The sequence below is a fragment of the Galeopterus variegatus genome, unplaced genomic scaffold, assembly GCF_000696425.1.
Source record: "Galeopterus variegatus unplaced genomic scaffold, G_variegatus-3.0.2 Scaffold1711, whole genome shotgun sequence".
Taxonomy (NCBI): domain Eukaryota; kingdom Metazoa; phylum Chordata; class Mammalia; order Dermoptera; family Cynocephalidae; genus Galeopterus; species Galeopterus variegatus.
Window position 1 is genome coordinate 28,403 of NW_007727822.1, and position 20,391 is coordinate 48,793.

At 55.0% G+C, this 20,391-nt stretch overlaps 2 protein-coding genes across 2 annotated transcripts in view; one reads left to right on the plus strand and one right to left on the minus strand.

The window, feature by feature from the left end:
- The first annotated feature begins 266 nt into the window (after positions 1-266).
- On the plus strand, positions 267-9,927 carry CHRNA2 (cholinergic receptor, nicotinic, alpha 2 (neuronal)). Its single transcript, XM_008578536.1, is given in 7 exon segments — positions 267-339; positions 1,705-1,751; positions 1,753-1,926; positions 2,329-2,373; positions 4,833-4,942; positions 7,699-8,704; positions 9,802-9,927. Coding segments are annotated over 7 exon segments (1,581 nt in total).
- Positions 9,928-11,747: 1,820 nt separating this feature from the next.
- The window catches only part of PTK2B (protein tyrosine kinase 2 beta), a 67,083-nt gene continuing 58,439 nt past the window's right edge, over positions 11,748-20,391 (minus strand). The window contains exons 24-30 of the mRNA XM_008578538.1: positions 17,554-17,700; positions 17,381-17,416; positions 16,872-16,896; positions 15,443-15,489; positions 14,697-14,834; positions 14,374-14,454; positions 11,748-12,829 (exon numbers count right to left, since the gene is read on the minus strand). Of these exons, the coding sequence (XP_008576760.1) occupies positions 12,614-12,829; positions 14,374-14,454; positions 14,697-14,834; positions 15,443-15,489; positions 16,872-16,896; positions 17,381-17,416; positions 17,554-17,700 (690 nt within the window). The 3' untranslated portion in view covers positions 11,748-12,613. The remainder of the gene's footprint in view (positions 12,830-14,373; positions 14,455-14,696; positions 14,835-15,442; positions 15,490-16,871; positions 16,897-17,380; positions 17,417-17,553; positions 17,701-20,391) is intronic.

The following is a 20,391-nucleotide window of genomic DNA, read 5'->3' on the forward strand; positions in this document are numbered from 1 at the left end:
CCTCCTCTGTCCAGAGGGTCAGGGCTTGTCATAGCAGGGGGCTGACTCTGGAGGAAGGGGACAGTGCCTCAAGTAAGCCAGGGGGAGCCCAGGAGCCCTCATCTCCTGGGAGGCCGCGGAAGCCGTCTGCTCAAGAATCAAGCGGCAGCCCTGCCAGGCCAGCTCTCTGAGGTCCTGCGGGGGAAGCGGTCCAAGGTTCGACCCACAGCCAAGCCCTGGTCTTCCCTCCTTCTGATGTCCAGGGAGCCAGACCCCCCTCCAAAGCCATGGGCCCCTCTCATCTGGCGCTCCCATCCTTGACAAAGCTCGGCCTGTGGTGGCTTCTTCTGATCCCAGCAGGTGAGTGGTGTCAATACCAGGACTTCACTTCGCAGCTGTAAGCTGACACGCTTATGGACAATCCCCCGCAGGCAGACTCATTGCAAATGTCAAGGCTAGAGAGGACTTTAGAGGGTATTGACAGATGGCTGCTTCTGCGGGGAGAAGGTGTTTTAGTCCATTTTGTGTTGCTATAACAGAATTACCTGAGACTGGGTAACTTATAAAGGAAAGAGGTTTATTTGGCTTATGATTCTGGGACAGCTGCATCTGGCATGGGCTTCAGGCTGCTTCTACTCATGGCGGAAAGTGGCAGGCAGCTGGTGGGTACAAGCGGATCACATGGCAAGAGGAAGAAAAAGAGAAAGAAGGTGCCAGGGTCCTATAAACAACTAGCTCTCCTGGGAACTAATGGAGGCGAACTCAATCACTACCCCTCCCCCGGGGAGAGCATTAGTCCATTCATGAGGGATCCGCCCCCATGACTCAACCAGTTTCCAACACTGCCACATTGGGGATCAAATTTCCACATGAATTTTGGAGGGGACAACACATCCAAACTCCATCAGAAAGTACAGGGGCATCACAGCTCTGACGACAGCAGCTGCATCACCTTGAACGACCCCAAGCTTCAGTGTCCCCATCCACACAACTGGAATAGCGCTGTGGGCCTCCTGGGGCTATTACGAGGATGGGAGGAAAGTTTGTGCCTGGCATCCGGGACACAGCAGGCACTCACTACATCAGGCAGACACCCTGCTGTGCTTCCTGTCCCAGACGGTGCTGACAGGCTTTTCTGGATTTGGGAGCAGTTTTTCTTGCCTTGCCTGGGAAGCAGAGCCCTGAAGTGGGAGGCTGTGTGCAGAACACGGGAAAACAGACACGATCGATACTTTGCGACACTTTGTCCAAATGATAAGAAGTGGCAAATGCCAGTGGTTTAAGAAAAAATAGGAGAGATCACCGAAGTGGCAGAGGATTTCCTGGTTAGCATTAGGGGTTCATCTGACAAGTGGGTGGGAACAAGAGCCACTCCCCAGCAGCCAGTCTCCCCCAACATCCTCGTACAGGGGAGTCTCTCCACGTGTCTGTTCCCCTCGGGGCTTCTCGGCTCAGGGCTGAATCCTGTCTGTAGGTCTGGGCCTGTGCACGCCCCTGCTCTGCCCCTTCAGCAGCACTGTTTGCAGCTCTCATCTAGTACCACAAAGCAGCTGGCACTGCTTGAGCTCTCACGGGGTGGCGTGCTCCACACTGTGCCAAGCTCTGATGGACATTATTCTATTTAATCCTCAACAGCGTTTTGAGATAGGTTCTACGTTAGCACCCATTTTACAGGTGAGCAAACTGAGACTCAGCGAGGCTGACTGGGCTCTGATCAGGTGCGAGGTGGAGAGGGAGCCAAGCGCTCACCTCCATGAACTGTGGGAGACCCTGCTCTTCTCTTCCTATCCTGCAGTGTCAGCACAGCCAGGCTCCCACGCTGAAGCCGAGGGCCGCCTCTTCAAACACCTCTTTGGGGACTACAACCGCTGGGCGCGGCCCGTGCCCAACACCTCAGATGTGGTGATCGTGCGCTTCGGGCTGTCCATTGCCCAGCTCATCGATGTGGTGTGTCTGTCCCTCCACCCTTCCCCTGTCCACTCAGTCCCCAGCCCAACTCCTCGTTCCCAGGGTCCTCCCCCTGGGCCCAGCTCCAGCCCTCCCTCCCCTGCCCAGCTCGGGCACAGCATCGTTCAGGGCTGCTACATCTACCTCCCCTCGCTCAGCCCTGGACCCCTCTCAGGAGGGCACTGGCCAGTAGCAGTGGGTTTTCTAGATACAGGTGCAGAGGTCCCGAGTGGCCGTGTGACCCTGAGGGATCTGGGTAAAGAGGGCAGTGACAGGTGGGAGTGGTGGGTGGGCTTGGGGTTCCTCCTGTGAGCGGAGGCCCGAAACATCCCGTCCCACTCCCCTTTGTTTTCTGGGGCTGGGGCTGCCACACGAATTGCTTTCTGTCCCACTGCTGCCCAGGACGAGAAGAACCAAATGATGACCACCAACGTGTGGCTGAAGCAGGTGAGGCGGGACCCTCCACGACGTGCTCACTGACAAGGGGCCAAGGAACAGCAAGATTTTGTATTCACGGTTTACCAAACAGTTGTCTCTTGGGATGTTCCCTCAGCCGGCCCACTGTGGACTGCTTCTCATAAGGGACTGTGGTCTTGGGTGGCCAGGCTCGAGTCTCATGCCTGAGAATGTCACCCACCAGAGCAGAGTGCGCCCTTCCCCAGGAACGGGCATTTCAAACGTCTCTGCTAGCTGAGGATTTTGCAGGTCAGCTCTGTAGATCGCCACCAATGCCCCAGGGGAGGCTCCACTCTGCCCATTTACAGCTGACGGAAGTGAGAAACAGACAGCAGCGAGGTTAGAAAAGGGGAGCCTGGCCGTGCCCAACTCTGAAGCTCAGGATCCTTCTATGGGAGAACCCTGAATGTTCAGTGTCTGTGCGGCCTGACAAGCTACCCCCAAACCTACCGGCTAAAGGCAACAACCCGCTTACTATAGCTCATGCTTTTATGGCCAGGAGCTTGGGTGGTTTCTTCTGCTTTGTGTGATGACTCCTAGGGTACTTGGTATTTGGGCACTGGCTAGTCTATTCTAGAGGGTCTAAGATGGCTTCGCTCACACGTCTGTCCCTCAGCAGGGATGTCTGGAAGGCTATGGAAGTCTCCGGAAGGTTCCGGAAGGCTGGGCCCTGATGGTCTCCTTGCCCTCTCTAGGCACTCTCAGGGCTTCTCCAGGAGGGGCGTCAGACTTCTCACCTGATGGCTCAGGGATCCCAGAGTGAGGGTGCCAAGAGCCAGGGAGTGGAAGCTGCAGGTCCCTTACGTATCAATCCTGCCGTATTCTGTTGGTCAAGGGAGTCACAGAGCCCAGCGAGGTTCATGGGAGGGGCCACAGACCCACCTTTCCACGGGAGGAGAGCCCAACAATGTGTGGCCCTCTTTGAGGTGCCAGTCTCAGGGGCAGATGGGGACACAGCCCTTATCACAGTCTAAATATGTTCCCTCCCTGTCCTTACCCCATCGTGCCCCACCCAGCCCCTCCCCAGGCCCAGAAGTGGAGGTGGGGAGAGTATGAGAGGAGCTGACCCTCTGCCCACTTCCTCCCGGTGCCCCACTGGTACTGACTGTCCCCGACTCAAAGACCAGCACGCAGAAAACCATGACAGTCAGAACTGTGATTGATGTCACTACCATGAGTCCTTTGAACAGGTGCCCTACTCTCTCTCAGTGCCCATGCAAGGGTGCTCCAAAAAGTTCGTGGAAAAAATAGAATGAAAAGATAATATGCACCTTCCCATGAACTTCTTGAAGACCCCCTGCATGTGTGAGTCCTGCCTCTCTGGGCCTTCGGTGTTGTTAGGCTGGTACGCCAGCTGTTCCGTTTTTCAGACTAGACGCTTAGGTTGGAGACTGTGAGCAGACCCTCTGACGCTATTCACCCTGGAGCTGCTGGGGGTCACTCTGCTCATCGTTACGGATTTGCCCGCTGAGGGCCAGAGCAATGAGGGACTTGGAGGGCCACACTGTCATGTGGGGTGTTGGGAGGCAGAACCTGGGTTGCCACAGCTGTCCTCCTGGAAGGTCACCTTGGCTTCAGGAGCTGGGATGGGGAGGCGAGGAAGGAGCACCGGGTGGGAGTCAGGCCCTGCTGAGCCTGAGATACTGGCCAAGCTACTTAACCTCTTGAGCCTCACTTTCCTCATCTGTACAATGGGCATAATACAACCTACTGCCATATGCTGGAGATGGTTACCCCAGCTTGGTGTAGGTACTCCAAATGTTGGGTGAACCTGAAAATCTGATAGATGGACTAGAGAAAAACTAAGAACCTGATTTCGGGATTGAGGACAGATTCACTTGGACCTGCACTGGTGGAAGTGGGGGTGGGCCCAGAGCACCCCTCCCTACCGGGACCCCTGAGGGCTGGTTCTTGGGAGAACAGTTTTAAGGTCCCTGGTTAACACCGCTGTCTCTCCTATACCCTGGCAAGGTTTTTTTTTTTTTTTTTAACCTCTCTGGTCCCCAGATCCCTTGTCTGTTAAGTGGGGAAATGTTTCCACCTGCTCAGTATTCCCTGAACCGCTCTCCAGGGAGGCTCTTCCTAGACAGAGGGTGCAAAAACACTTTGTAAACTGTGACGCCCTAAACAATGTCCTTACTACAGATGACTGAGGTAGCCCAGTGGGGAGTGGCAGAATGGGGACTAGAGGCAGGACTAGGGTGACCGATCATCTTCATGTACCCAGGACATTGGCTACTAAAGTCGGGCAAAGTGAGAAGGTTGGTTATCTCCAGCCGGACGCCTGATCCCTAGGTCAGATTGCTCTCCTGGCATCACAGCCCTTCCTATCCTGTGGGGCTAGGTGGGGGCTCCAGGTGCTCAGCCTCGAGGGGTCCCCAGGCCACCCTAGGTGTGCCTGGAGCCCCCTGCCCAGGCAGCCGGTGACACCACCCCCTCCCCACGCACAGGAGTGGAACGACTACAAGCTGCGCTGGAACCCAGCCGATTTTGGCAACATCACCTCCCTTCGTGTCCCCACGGAGATGATCTGGATCCCCGACATTGTCCTCTACAACAAGTAGGAAGCAGGTCACGTGGACTGGGGAGGGCGCTCCCGGGTGTCTAGCCTCCCTGCCTCCCTCTCAGATGCTTTCCTTAAAGTCCTCCTCCCCTTTTCTCTTTATTGTTTTCACTTTGTTCTCTCATACACCTACATTTACTGAGTACCTACTGGCACTTACTGAGTGCCTGGCACTGTGATAGTGGGGCAAAGATTTGCCAATACTGAGTGTTCTTTGAGAAATGTGGTGCAGGCTCTGAAGACAACGCCTATGGGTTGGAGTTTTGAAGGGTGGCAGTACTGCTGGAACAGGTAAGCTGCATACCGGACGACACCTTCTGAGGGGACAAACTCATTCAGTATGTGTGTGTGTGTTTTAATCATGTTATTTTATAATTGTCTTGTATGAAAGACCAAAAAGGACCAATCTTTGAGCATAATGACTAGAAGCTAACAGAAGGCAAGGGAGTCTATAGAGAGCCCCAGTGGACAAAAATAAATTAAAAAATTGAAAATAAATAAGTAAAATAAAATTATATATATATATATATATATATATTTTGGACCGGTAAAGGGATCGCAACCCCCGGCCTGGTGTGGTCCACACCACCCTCAGCCAGGGAGCGCACCGGCCATCCCTATATAGGATTCGAACCCGCGGCCTCGGCGCTACCAGTGCCGCACTCTCCCGAGTGAGCCACGGGGCCAGCCCAAAATTAAATAATTTTTTATAGAAGAATTAGAAATCTATAATTAGAAATCCATTTGTGTGCTTGGAATCAGATAATTCTTCATTCAGAAGTTAAGATTAAAAGATGTTTGCTGTTATGTTTATCTAAAAATGTTTTTATAAGGGAGCTTTAAGGAGCACTACTTCCTGGAGATATGGAATAGGTATGAAAAAGGGTTCCGTGGTCAAATACTTATGGATAACATTGTATGTCATAACCCCTTCCCAAGTCCTTTGGAAAGTGTCACAGCACAATAGCATTTTAAATGTTGTTAAAAGTTCTTCAGCAAAGAAACCCATCTAGCCCAGCATTTCCCAATTCATTTGATCGTACTTTAGAAGTGCAATTTTAAAAAAATAAAATAAAGGCAGAAAAGATCCACTTTTGGATTTTAAGTCTCCAGGTAAGTCAGAGGGCAGTAGCATTGATTCCTTCCTCTCTCCAGTTCGGGGCAGGCCCCACACCACTTCACCTAAGCCATCCCGGTGAACCCACACTCATCACGTGGTTACCTGGCAGGTCTCACAGGGCAGGTGCGGCAGGTGCGTGATGCGTCTGTGCCAGGAGCAGGCACGCAGGGTCCTTCCAGCTCCTGCTTCCTGCGCATCTGGCAAAGCCTGGCATCTGATAGGACTCTGAGTTTTAGGACTGCCAGCAAGGCTTTAGCCAGTGACCTTTGATTATTAAAGAAATTCTTCTGATAAATTAAAGTCCAAACCAAACTCTTGCAGTCATTTAAAGAAGAGTCCCCTCCACCCATACTCCGGGTTAACAGGAAAGTTAACCAGGAAATGACAGCGTTCCTTCCCCCAATCAGGCACATGTTGCCATCTAGTGGTAATTGTGTGTGATGAGCAAAATGCCTTTTTAAAAAAAATTTAAACTTTTGTCCAGCATGTTTCTTACTCTTTTTCAAAGTTCCTGTTTCCAGCTGCCTATGTCTCTACCCTGGAACTACTCCATGGGGGAAAAAAGTCCCTCTCTTTCATGTATTCTTCTGATTCCCCAGGGTTTCTGGTGGACCGTGGGAATTGGGGGAATGGGGGGACCATAGGCTGAAGACTAGAGCACAGGAATCAGGAACTCAGGAAGTGCTGCTTGACTGGCCACCACTGTTTCAGTTTTTAGGCTCCTTGTGGGTCCTTGGATGGCTAGTCCCACTACGCCCCCAGCTTCATCTCCCACCGCCCCCCCCCACTCACACCCCCAGCCCAGTGCATCCCATGAGCTTTACCGTTCCCCACTTGTCCCTTGCTCCTGTGGGACCCCACACTCTCCACCCATCCCTCGGCAACCTTCACAGTGACCACCCCAGCCAGAAGAGAGTTCCCCTCAGTGGTCTTGGGAGCACTAGGACCAACCTCATACTTTTGCTACCAAGTGGCCTCCTTTACATGTTGTCGTTCCTGACTGCACCTCGTTTCCTCACGGTGCCTTAAAGGCAGGCGTCTCTTCCCCCAAAGCTCAGGTAGAGGCTCTAGTGCAGGAAGCTGGCTCAAAAATGCATGTTAAATGGATGCATCCAGGGAGGTCTCTCTGCCAGCAAAGATGTTAGGCCTCTTCTGAGCAATGAACAAAAGATCCCAAGTGGAAAGGACACAGTCCCCATCTGACAGGCTGAGTCACCGTCTGCTAGCAAAGAAAAATATACTCATAAATAATCACTGTAAATTATCAAATGAATGAAAACAAGTAATCAAGTTATGAATATCCCAGGATTTCAAATATGCAACACTGTTTTATATATATATGATTTTTATGACCGTCAAATATATATGAGATATATATGACATCAAAATGTTAATAGTCATTTAAAAAATTCTGGGTACTATTTTTCAAAATTCCTACTTTTGTAATTGAAATGATGGTATTGGAAAAGACAACTCAGGTAGCTATAGATGTCTGTGTGCTGGGGGAGCCTCACACGCTCCCGTAAGACCGACATCTCTGGCAGGTCTCACTTCCTTCTTGGGGTCCCCGCTGCAGCAGCCTGGCTTAGGCAGGCGTGTGTGCAGTGCCCCCCAGCTCCTCTCCTCTCCGCAGTGCAGATGGGGAGTTTGCAGTGACCCACATGACCAAGGCCCACCTCTTCTCCACGGGCACTGTGCACTGGGTGCCCCCGGCCATCTACAAGAGCTCCTGCAGTATCGACGTCACGTTCTTCCCCTTCGACCAGCAGAACTGCAAGATGAAGTTTGGCTCCTGGACCTACGACAAGGCCAAGATCGACCTGGAGCCGATGGAGCGGACGGTGGACCTGAAGGACTACTGGGAGAGCGGCGAGTGGGCCATCGTCACTGCCACAGGCACCTACAACTCCAAGAAGTACGACTGCTGCGCCGAGATCTACCCCGACATGACCTTCGCCTTCGTCATCCGGCGGCTGCCGCTCTTCTACACCATCAACCTCCTGCTCCCCTGCCTGCTCATCTCCTGCCTCACCGTCCTGGTCTTCCACCTGCCCTCGGACTGCGGCGAGAAGATCACACTGTGCATCTCGGTGCTGCTGTCGCTCACCGTCTTCCTGCTGCTCATCACCGAGATCATCCCGTCCACCTCCCTGGTCATCCCGCTCATCGGCGAGTACCTGCTCTTCACCATGATCTTCGTCACGCTCTCCATCGTCATCACCGTCTTTGTGCTCAACGTGCACCACCGCTCCCCGCGCACACACACCATGCCCTCCTGGGTGCGGGGGCTCCTCCTGGGCTGCTTGCCCCGGTGGCTTCTGATGAGCCGGCCCCCAGCCCCTGTGCAGCCCCGCGACCCCCCGGGCCTGAAGCTCGTCCCTTCTTATCACTGGCTGGAGACCAGAGTGGATGCAGAGGAGAGGGAGGCGGCCGAGGACACGTGGGTGTGTGCAGGGCGTCCAGCCCCCTGTATGGGTGTGCCCTACGGCCGCTGCAGCCTGCACTCCAGGGCCTCGGCTCCCAAGGCGGAGGCTGCGTGGCAGGAGAGGGAGGTCCTGCTGTCGCCCCGCATGCAGAAGGCGCTGGAGGGTGTGCACTATATTGCTGATCACCTGCGGTCTGAGGATGCTGACTCCTCGGTGCGTTGGGAATGGGTGAGGGGCCCCTCCTTGGGTGACTCGCCAGCTCATCAGGGAACCATCTCACCCCAGGCTGTTAGCTCAGGCCAATGTAGTCCCCTCCCTTGGAGACCCTTGTCCCTCGGTCATGGTCCAGGATGTCTAACTGGCAGCTCTTAGACATTTGTATAGCAGGTGGCAGAATACATGCCTTGGATGTCAAGAGTGCCCAGCTCAGGCCTAACTGGGGGAGGGCGAGCCCGAGATGCAGGGTCTCAGAGGCTGAACTTCCCAGCCATTCCCAGGCCAGCCACTTCTCACCGTTACCCCATAGGTGGCGGGAGTGGGGAAGCGGAGGGAATGTTTCAGGAGGGACCAAGTAGATAAGCCCGGTGTGTCCTGGGCCTTCCTCTTTTGTCCTGGAGGCCTCCTTGTTGGTGGGCTCTGGTTGTACCAGGTGGGTTCCTCCCCTGTCCTTACGGCAGATGTCCAGAAGTGTCAGGTGAGCAGGTCCCTGCCCTACATCACAGAATTATTCTTATCAACATAGGGAAGGATGAAAGTCTGGGAGCTTGTTACTGGGTGGCTTTGTTGAGAAGATAAGAAAATTAATCAGTATCTAATTGGGGAGCAGCTAGGTGTCCAGAGCCCCCTGCCTGGGCTCTGAACCTAAATTCCACAAAGCCCCTGCCCTATCCCCAACCTGCTCTGGGCCACCCCTCCCCTCACCCACGTCCCTCTGTCCGGTCCTGCAGGTGGCGGGAGGCACGTGGGGATGGCCGAGCTCCCACCACATTGTAACTGCTGGGTGTTGCATTCACATCATCGCAGAGGTGGGCCCCAGGTGGTTCTCCTGCCTCTGTGTTCCTCCAGCCTCCTTTACCTGGACCTGAGTGCACATGGGAAGGCCCCGGGCCTTGTGGAGGGTGCAGGATAAGACAGGAATCATGAGGGGACGTTGTCGAACCTTGGGATAACCCTGTTTCTCCCCCCACCCCACCCCCTCCTGCACTGGCTTTCCCTTCCCAAGGTCTCAGTGGGGCTGTCACCACTGCCCTCAGTGGCCATCCTTAAGGGGGCACTGGCCTCTGTCACTGAGAGCCCGTCTGCACCTGCAGGTGAAGGAGGACTGGAAGTATGTCGCCATGGTCATCGACAGGATCTTCCTCTGGCTCTTTATTGTCATCTGCTTCCTGGGCACCATCGGACTCTTCCTCCCTCCGTTCCTGGCTGGAATGATCTAACATCCCCTGTGCTGGCTCCAGGGTGGCCCTGCTGACCATCTTCTGACCTCTAGAGTACCCTTTGTGGTCAACACCATCTGTCTGCAGGTGCCTCTCTGTGAAGTCCCTAAAGTGGCCCAGTCATTGAAGATCGGAACCTTGACATTATTGTACCAAGTGCTGAGGATCTGCTGGGCACAGAGCCCTGTCCTGGATGCTGAGGAGCTAGAATAGATGAGGGACTTTGTTCTGCAGAAGTGCAATATGGTGGTGACAACGTGAGGCAGAATGAGCTTCTCCTGGAGGAGCAAGGCAGCCCCTAAGTGACAAGAGGGTCACTCAGGGGGACCTAGGGGTGGGGGTGGGAGCAGGCTGAAGAGGAACAGAATCAGACCTCAAGAGAGGGCTGGGGAGGACTATGAACAATGTTCTGGAATCAGGAATGAGCCCAAAGTGTCAGGGACAGCAGCCAGATTGAGGTGGGGTCCCGTGTGGGGAGCCGCGGGAAGGGCTGGAGAGGCAGGTTGGGTGTCCCTAAGCCAGGCTGAGACTAAGCTCAGAGTCCACCTGCGTCCACTGGGTGTGAGCTGTGTGGTGCACAGAGTGACAGGGGAGGAAGGGCATGGGCTGGGGGCAGGAGCAGGTGGATCCTCCAGTCTGAGGAAGGCAGGCTGGCAGGATGCAGGGAGCCGGGCTGTTCCACAGCCCCGGAGGCACCTTCCAGCCGCACAGGCTCCTCCTCCACCTCAGCGCTCCCCCTTCCCTGCTGCAATGCAGCTCAGCACTGGCTAGCAGAGTGGAGAGCCACTGCATGGAGGGCCACCTCTGTCCCTAAACATACAGTGGATGAGCTAGAAAGAGAATCCTGAGCCGTCTTGACCCAACTCAAACTCGCAGCTTATTTGGCCCATCCTCCCTCCCCCCTCCGCAGGGCCCCCTGGTCCCTGGTGTTTAAAATCTTTGCTTCAGGCTCCTTCACTCCTAACTCCTCAAGGGCAGGACCTGTGCCTGTTGGACCCTCCGCCCCCGGCACCTAGTGTGGCGCTGGCTGAGTGGCAGTCAGCGCCCAGGACATCTGTCCTGCATGGCTAAGCGAGCTGACTGCTTTGGACCTGGAGGCTGCTGTGTCAATGCCAAAGCTGCAGGACTGTCCCCTTCCAGCCCACCCTCGCAGTCCTTCCCGGAGCCCACGGTGTGTCCTGCCCACTCTGAACCACTCTGCCTGTTCCTGCACCTTGGAATGGACACTCCAGGGCCCCAGCTCCCTGTGGGGTATCGGATGGAGCTCCTGCTCCCGGGATCAGGCCCCCCGAGCTCAGGGGGAACCTCCGCAGCTAACAGATGCAGGCACGGGGCTCTGAAGACTCCGGGAAGGAAGCCAAGCAGGGCAAGCTTCCCATTTCCCTTTGGTCTTTGGGGTCCCCTCCTTCCAAACTCCCCCCGCCTCTCCCTGACAAACCCAGGGAAACCTGCCTGCCCAGGCCCATCTCCTCATTTCTCTGTCGATGCCCCACTGAGGGGCCCATCCTGGCCTCTGGCTGCTCCCCATCCTGGGCCTGCAGCGCTGGCCTCCCCCACCTCCCCCAGCTCTCATGAGGCCTCAGGGCCTCCGGGCCAGACCCCCAGACTTGGCCTCCAGTGCAGTGACGCTCATGCACGCTGTTCATGTCTCCCAGCCATCTTGCAGGTGTCCGCCACTGCCCGCGCACAGCGGCACACGCCCAGCCCCACTGCCCGGGGTCACCCGCGCCCCTCCATGGCACAGTCGGTTCCTTCGGCCGTGGCTCAAGGTCGCATTTTCCCCAAAGAACAGATGGAACAAACAAAGCAATCAAACAAGCCACAAAGCAAATGGTACGGTTTTAATTCAACCACAGGTCAAATAGAAAGAGGGTAAAAGAGTGTTCTACACAAACACGCGAGAAAGGAAGGCAGTGGGTGAGAAAAGGGGCAGAAAAAGGAGGAAAGAAAAGAGGGGGAGAAGGAGGAGGGGAGTAGAGGAGAGAGGCAGGGGCAGGAGGACAGCAGGTCGTGGTCCAAAGTCCCGGTGGGCCTCGTCTCTCTGCTTCGTCCCCTGACGCTTGGTGTATTGACAACACACCGTCCTGCACCCAGACTCCCAATTAGCTTGTTCCTGGACTACGTCCCAGGTCCCCTCAGGTGCCCCTCGAGGACACACGCTGTCAGTCCAGACCAAACTCACATTAAATAAATTCCAATATACACTGTACAAGAAATCCAGGCCCACTCGCACCTCACCCGCTGCCTGACCCCCAAAATAAAGCCCCTCTCGGCTCCTCTGTGCATCAGGGACCTTCGAGAGCCAAAAGGGTAAGAAGGAATAGTTTGTTCCCAAAGCGGCCTACCATGTCCATGCACAAAGCCAACTTGGCCACGAGGGGCACCACTGTGACTCCAACGAGGCCCCTGTACCCAGGCCCAGGAGGAGAGGGCATGGCCACATTGCAGTAGTGCCCCCTCCAAGCCATCTTCATCACCCCCATCCTGAGTCCAGAGTCCAGAGTCCCCTCTGTCCAGCTGCAGCTGGAGCAGCACAGTCTGGGGTAGTGGTGGGGAGAGGGGTCGTGCAAAGTGGCAGGGGGAGGGGCTCCCCTCGGCCTCCCCCTGAAGGCCCACATGACCACGGGCAGGGCAGGGGAGGACCGGGGCAGGTGGGCAGGACGCAGGCAGGTCTCCCCACCCTCCGTCACTCTGCAGGTGGGTGGGCAAGGTTGGCCAGGACCTTGGCCTGGTCCACGGCGTCGAGCAGGTTCTTGGCGTCCACGGCCAGGGTGTGGGAGGCGGTCAGCATCTGCCGCTTGCACTCCTCGCTCAGGGAGGTCACGGCGTTCTGCTGGGCCAGCCGCATCTTGTTGATGAGCTCCGCCAGGTCTTTGTTGAGCAGTTTCTGGGTCCCCTCAATCTGCAGGAAGAGCACACGGGAGAGGTCGGGAGCCTGGAGGATGGGGACGCCTCACAGGTGTCCTCCTTGGGTGCTGGCTGAGGCAGCAGGAACCTCCCTGGGCATGAATCAGACCCAGGCCCAGGCTGAATCTAAGGCCTGTGCAGGCTGGAGCTGGGTCTGCAAGGGCTGACATCACAGACCTCCCAGACCCCAGCCCACCCCGTGCCAGCCCTGCCTGACCCAGCTGGACAGCCCCTCCGTTCATGGCAACGTCCCCTCACACTGGCCGGATGTTGCAGTGAGTGACTGGGGCTCAAGGACATTTACCCAGGTGTTAGCTGTCTACTGTCAAGTCAAGAAATTGGGCTGTTTTGCTGCCTAGCACATTGTTGAGTACAGAGTTAACGCTCAAGAGGCATTTGTCAAATGAAAGAATGAATGAGTAAGTGAGTGAATTATCATCCTGAGGGCAAGGAGCCCTCACATCAGGCGACAAACATGGCTTTATAATCTGGGGACAGTGGTGGGAGGCCTTGGTCATTTGTGCCACTTGCTGACCTCTGGGCAGTGAGTGGATCAAAGGGTCCTGTTGGGGGTCTGTGACTGGTTTCCAGACAGACAACCGACTAATGTCCCATGGCAATGTGTCAGTCTCCTGTGGCTTTGGTAACACATGACCACAAACATAGTGGCTTAAAGCTACACAGATTTATTCTTACAGTTCTGGTGGTCAGAAATCTGAAGCGGGTCCCACTGGCCTAAAGTCAGGGTGTCAGCAGGGCTGGTTCCTTCTGGAGGCTTCAGGGGAGACTCTGTTCCTGGCCTTTCCCAGCCTTGAGGGGTTGCCTAGGTGGTTCCTCAGTTGGGGGCCCAATTTCATCCTTCCAACCTCTGCTGTCCTCTTTCTCTGACTCTGACCCTCCTGCCTCCCTCTTATAAGGACAGTGTGACTACACTGGGTGCACTCTGAGGATCTAGCATGATCTCCCCATCTCAGGATCCTTAACTCCACCTCATCTGCAAAGTCCCTTTTGCCACGTGGCGTGACATGCTCACGGGTTCCGGGGTTAGGATGTGGACATCTTTAGGGGAATTTCTCTCCCTACAACAGACACCATCTCAGTGTAGAGCACCAAGACTTCTGTTTTGGTTTTTTTTGCTTCTTATTTAAATAAATTAGATTAAATGATCAATTAAAGAAACTTTAAATGCTATTTCAATGACACACTTGCCTTAACCTTAGTACAGATGGTGACTAGAGAAAGGAGAAAAAAGGAAGTCACGTCTCCTTGGCATTTCCTCACTCAACAAGGATTCACTCCAATTGTCTGAGACCTGATCTAGGAAATTTATCCTAGAGGCTGGCTGGGTCCCTGGGGGCCACCTCAGCCATCTGGTGGTACCTGATCAGATATGCTGGGTGGAACCACCTGTTGAGGATGCCAAGGGCAGAAATGAGGCTGCCAAGTGGCCCTGGAGAGCCTCTGCTGGGGAACATGACTAGGAACATGTGGCGGTGTAGGGGAGAAGCTCGCGGCACCATCTGGGACAAGGACACTCACCTCCGTCCGTGAAGAGGACGGCAAGGAGGGCAGGAGATCGTCCACACTCCCGATGAGCTTCCGCAGGGTCAGCCCCACATTCTGGGGGGAGAAACAGGCAGGTGACTGTCACCTCTTGCTTTTTGAGAAAGCCACATTTCCCTTGGAGAGAGGCCTCCTGGGATGGTGCCTGCCCTCTGATGCTGCCTGGGACCAAACTCCCCGGGACCTCCCTGCTCTAATGGGGTCTACTGGACTGGCCCGTGTGGAACTGCCACACCCCTTCCTTCCAGGCTGGGTGGGCTGCCTCCGTCCCCCCATCCCCAGCAGCTGCCCAGTCCCACCTTCACCACCACCACGTAGCCCTCGGGGGGCAGCTGGCTGAGCTCGTTCTTGAGGTCCAGCACGGCTCGCACCAGCTCCATGACGTTGAGGTACACCTGGTCATCCGTCCGGTCCAGGTTGGCCGTGGGCTGGATGGACTGAGGGGGACAGGTTAGGGGACACTACCATCACTGCTGTTCTTTCCTGGACGGCTATGACTGGTGCCAGCTCAGACACCCACCAGCCTAATTTGAAAGGACAGCAGTGCCCCACTTCAGAACAGCAGTGCCCCATCCAGGGTAGTGTTCCTCCAGCCAGAAGCCTGAACCAAAAACTAGCAGTGGCCACGCACCAGGGCATGGTGCTGCTCAGGTGACTGTCGTGGACAGCCAAAGTTGAGAGCCACTGTTCCTGAGCAGAGAACACCAGCTCCCAACCGAGGCTGCTGGCAGGACAATGGGGGTGCTAGAATCCAACAGGGGAGGCTCAGTGAGGAAGGGGACCCGCACCTCCTGCCCCTGGGGCTGCACCAGTGAGCTTTCCTCCAGGTCGGGGAGGGGGACACAGGAGACAGGAGACTGGCTATTCCCTCGCTCCTTCATGGATTAGCTGTGTGGCCTCAGGCCAGGCTCATCCCCTCTCTGAGCCTCATCTATAGAATGGGGATACTGGATTGAATTGTATCTGAGGAACTTCGAAGTTTTCGTAGTGGGCATCAGTCTTGTGACTCAAATTCATTATCTGCATTGGCAGAGGCAACACATACCTGCGCGCCCAGCCGCGGTGGCTTCTGTGGGGGCCCCGTGAACTCCACTGCAAGGAGAATGGACAGTGAGTGGGGCCGTTCTCACACCCCGGCCCTGCCCTTCCTTACCTGCCGATAACCAAATCCCCTCTCCTCCACACCGGGGAAATTAAAACCAAATTCCTGGAAGATGGCAGGAATCTGGTTTTCCCACAGTCAGGGGCAAGTGCAGTTGTCCATTTTACAGAAAGAGGAAACCAGAGTCGCAGCAGAGACAAGGGGGTTGCCATGGGTGTGCCAGATTGAGCTGCATTTCCTCCCCTGACGGACATCAGGTCCTGGGGGACACGCACATGCTGGCCTCTACCACCCATGAGGAAGAAACCTCACCCTCCGAAAGCAGCAGGTGTCTGTGGCACCCCGCCCCCGTGTGACAGCAGCTCGTGTGGTGCACGTGGGAGGACAGGATGGTTTGCCTTGAGAGCCAAGCTATTCACTCTCACTTTGACAAGCAAAGACACACACAGCCCTGCAGAGCTGCTGGAAGAGCACGCCATACAGTGGAAGTCACAACACCTGGTCTACTCTCCCCTCTGCAACCATGAGCTCTGTCCCCCAGGCAGCTCACTGACACCCCCTGGGCCTTAATTTTCATCTCTGCAATGAGGGGCTGGCTCAGAAGGGATCCTGGAGCCAGACTGCATGGGTTCCAATCTGAGCTCTGCTAGTTATTAGCTGTGTGACTTTGGGCAAGTTATTTAACCATCCTGTGCCTCGGTTTCATCCCCTGTAAAAAGGAAATAATCATAAACTGTACGTGTCTCACAAGTTGCTGTGAGGCTAAACGAGTTACCATTTATAAGTGACTTTGGCCTGTGCCTGGTCGTGTTCTCTGTTGTGTTGTCATCGACCCTGTCGCCATCACAACCATCAGCCCCACCCCTCTCCCCTTTCTGCCTTCAGCATCTGGAGAGACATCCAGGCTCAGCCACCCCTCCCACTCTCTCTCTTCCATCCCTCGGGCCTGGAGAAGATGTGGACATGCTGGGAGAGGCAGGGGGCTGCCTGATTTCCCCCACGAGGAGTCGCCATCAGAGTGCGCCAGAAACAGAATGGAAGAGAGAGTCGCCAGCTCCTCGCACAAATGCAGGGGGAGGTGGGCTGAGGACAGGGGCAGCTGGGAAGGGAGCGAGTGGGTCTCCACACCAGAGCCGACCCTCTACCCACATGCTGAGTGAAAAGGAGGCACATGTTTCTTCAAATTGCAGACAGATGCTGTTCTCTGCCCTGGGCTGCATAAGACACCAGGCGGTAGCCCCCCGTAGGAAGGGCAAAGTTGAGTGAAAAGGAGGCACATGTTTCTTCAAATTGCAGACAGATGCTGTTCTCTGCCCTGGGCCGCATAAGACACCAGGCGGTAGCCCCCCGTAGGAAGGGCAAAGACACTTACTGTAGCCGGCCTCCTTCTCGGGGGTCTGGAGGAAGGGAGGAAAGAACATGTCACTCATGTGGCTCTGGGATGACCCGCTTCCCCTTTACCTGTCCCCACACCCTCCGCTGTGTGTTTAGAGATTATAGCCATGGGGGGTGGGAGTGAGGGTGGCCTGGGAGATCTTGATCAAAGCAACCCTCCCGGGAGGCTGAGGAGCCCTGCGGCAGGCCACGCCGCGCTGAGGGTGTAGATCCCAGGAGAGCTCAGGGAAGAGAGGGGTGGGAGTGAGGGTGGCCTGGGAGATCTTGATCAAAGCAACCCTCCCGGGAGGCTGAGGGGCCCTGCGGCAGGCCACGCCGCGCTGAGGGTGTAGATCCCAGGAGAGCTCAGGGAAGAGCGCATGGACATCGGCACACAAGGAAGGAAGAGGTGACGGGCCCGGGGGCTGCAGCAGGGGCCGGGGTGTGTGAGACCCTCCCAGGCCTTGGCTGTGGGGGGGGAGACCTCCCCCTAGTGAGGTGACTTACCAGCGGGGACTTATCATTCATGTAAACCATGGGGTCCTGCAGAGGAGGAAACCAAAGCAAAGGACTCAGGATTCCAGAATGGGAAGAATGCATGGACGGCATTTACTCCAGTTGCTGGGGACATGGATGGCCATGTGGCACAGAAGTCCCTCCTGGGCCCTGCACTGGCTCACCAGGGCTTTCTCCTCCTGCCGCAGCCACCGGTAGTCCTCTGCCATCTGCCTCTGCTGCTTGTTCAGCGTCTGCCGCATCTTCACCCTCTCAGCCTCCCACAGCTGCTGGGCCTCCTCTCGACTGCTGGGCCGGACAAAGTCCTCCTCCTGAGAGGACAGCGGAAGGAAAGGAGAGGACACCATGAGCCCCACCCTTAGCCGCAGGTGAGGGACAATCTTCAGGAGAGCCTGGCGGGAGCCTCAAGCTTGGCCTCACCAGCTACGTTTTTCTTGGAAGTTGGTTCTAAAACCTGCGGCCATGCATGCAGCCAGTTTTGGTTGGCTGTCAGCATCGAGCGCGTGCCTGTGATGCCCAAGCCCAGAACTCATTGCTCACGTGCACTCAGTCACACTGTCACGTGATCCCCAATATTATTTCCTTAGTTGACATTGGTGACGGTTGCTGTCACTGAATAGACTGAGAAATGCAGAGCCAACCCTCTGGAAACCCAGTGGTGGCAGGTCTGGCAGCTTTGAAGGTCTGTGCTGCTGCCACGAGCCCCCTTGTGTGCGGTTCCATGTGACTGTCCGTGGCTGAGCAGAGGGAAGGGGCAACAGCGCCCACCACCTGCCAGGCCTTTCTACTGAAACGTTGTCTTTACTAAGATAATAGCAGGGGCAATTTAACCAAAGGTTAGAAGAAGTGCACAAGACTTCCAGTCAAGATGGCAGGGTAGATGGTCCCCAGCATCACTCTCTCCCACAAATCAACCAATTTACAACTATAAAAAAGCAACAATAGCCAAGCTGGGGCTGCTAGAGCTCAGGCAAAGAGGAGGAGAGACCTATGGAGTGCATGAAGACTGGAAAAGCTACCATGAGAGAAAGAAAAACCCCCTCCAGCCACTGTGAATCCTGGCTGCTTCCAGGCTGGAGCTGCTGAGCGCATGGATCAGGAGCTGGCAAAAGCTGCAGCTGTGCTCTTCAGATGGAGTTGCTTGGAGGCAGCAGGGGAGAAGAGGGCCTTGGTGGCCCCCAGGCCAACAAGACCATTAATAGGGTTCCCATGGACCCACATAGGACCGAGGAGCCACTCAGAGGCCAGGGAGTCATCTCAAGGGACCAGAGCACAGTTCATCCCATGGGAAGCATCTGGAGTATGGGCAGTGGGGGAGATGGGCCCACTGGGGGAACACTGGGGCACAGCAAGGACAGCTGATCTGCCCCCCAATCAGCATAGGACCACTCAGAGGAGACTGGTCAGGAATATAGAACTGCAGGGGGTGCAGTTTGATGAAAAGACTCAGTCCCAGACCAGTGTTTCTACATAACCCAGGTGCACCAGATTTCACTAGAACTGGAAGTACCTATAAAGTCAATCACTAAAACCTGAGCTGCACGAAAAGCCTTCCCTAGGGAATCAGGAGCAAAGCAGCAATTTAGCTCAACCACAGAACTCAAGTACTGGTCCCCACAGGAAATTCCCCCATTTTAGAAGTAAGCAAAGGACAAAAAATTAGTTCCAGTGCAGAGTTTGAGTGGTGGGAACAGCAAATAATCCAACACAGAACTGAAAGAAAAAACAAAGTACCCACATCCGGAGACAAAGTTTGATATTAACTAAAGGTCTCATTTCACCAAAGAACACCTATAACACCTAGAAGGACTGGAAGTCCCCTGGGCTACCAAGCCAGAAAGTGGGGAAGGCCAGGGGCCTCAGCCATGCCCCCCAACACCCACAACCAGTCCTGAGGGTGGGAGCTGAGGGCCTCAGCCATAACCTCTGATAAGTGCAACCACCCCAGCAATGACCACTGAGCTGCCATAGGAATTGTCCTGGGCTCTCCCAAGCCAGGGCAGTGTGGGGCCTTGGGTCCCCCAACACCAGCAACCAGCCCAGTGACAACCACCAAGCCACAGCAAGAAGGGCTCTGGGTTCCCGAGCCGGGGTGGTGGGAGATGAGGGCTTTTGCCACACCCCCCTGACATCTGTACCCAGCCTGGCAATGAGCAAGCCACTGCTGGAAGCCCCCCTGTCTCCCCTGTGGGAATGTGGGGGGTGCCACAGCCTCAGTCCTGCCCCTCTTCCCTCCTCCTCCTTCCATCCCTTTCCTTTCCCTTTCCCATCTCCCTCTCCCTCCCAACTGCTCTAACAACATCATAGAATGTAAAAAAATAATATTAATAAAATGAAAAAAGAGAAGTGCATGAGGTAGGAGAGCAAATGAGGAACAGAATTTAAGAAACACAGCTCTGTGGATATAAGACAAACGCTTCCGCTCCCTAGCTTTACTTGTCTAACCCTTGTTGTAACTCACCTGTGGGGCTTTGGACCTATTCACACTTTTATCTGCTGGTTCCTAAATGGAAGGTGTTATGCATTTTCCCATTTCCCCCCAATCCTCCCCAGAGTTTGTTGTAGAATTATCTGCTCAGTCCCTCCAAACTATTTTGCCTTTTTTCTGCTGCACATGGTCACCTCGGCCTCCTGGACCAGTGGAGGAAGAGTGTGATTGACATCCTCTTGATTGCATAAAACCCAGGGGTTGCCTTTGCCATAGAAGGGGCAGGATCCTTCTATGACACCCAAGCCAGCAGGTCCCTCAGCTCCTTTCGATGGAAGTGGCCAGATTACATACAAGTCATTTGCAGAAAATGCTAAAAATGATCTCCATCTACTTTTAGCAAGCCATAATCCCTGCCAAGTCTCTTAAAAGAGTTTTCCTACTAAATCGTATAAGACACACTGGGATATTACAGTACAGTTTTAAAATAGTTATATCGGGATGTTTTTTTCTTAGTGCTCAGTGAGCCTCAATTACCAATCTAAATTTCTTTTCTTTTTCTTTTTATTTTTTA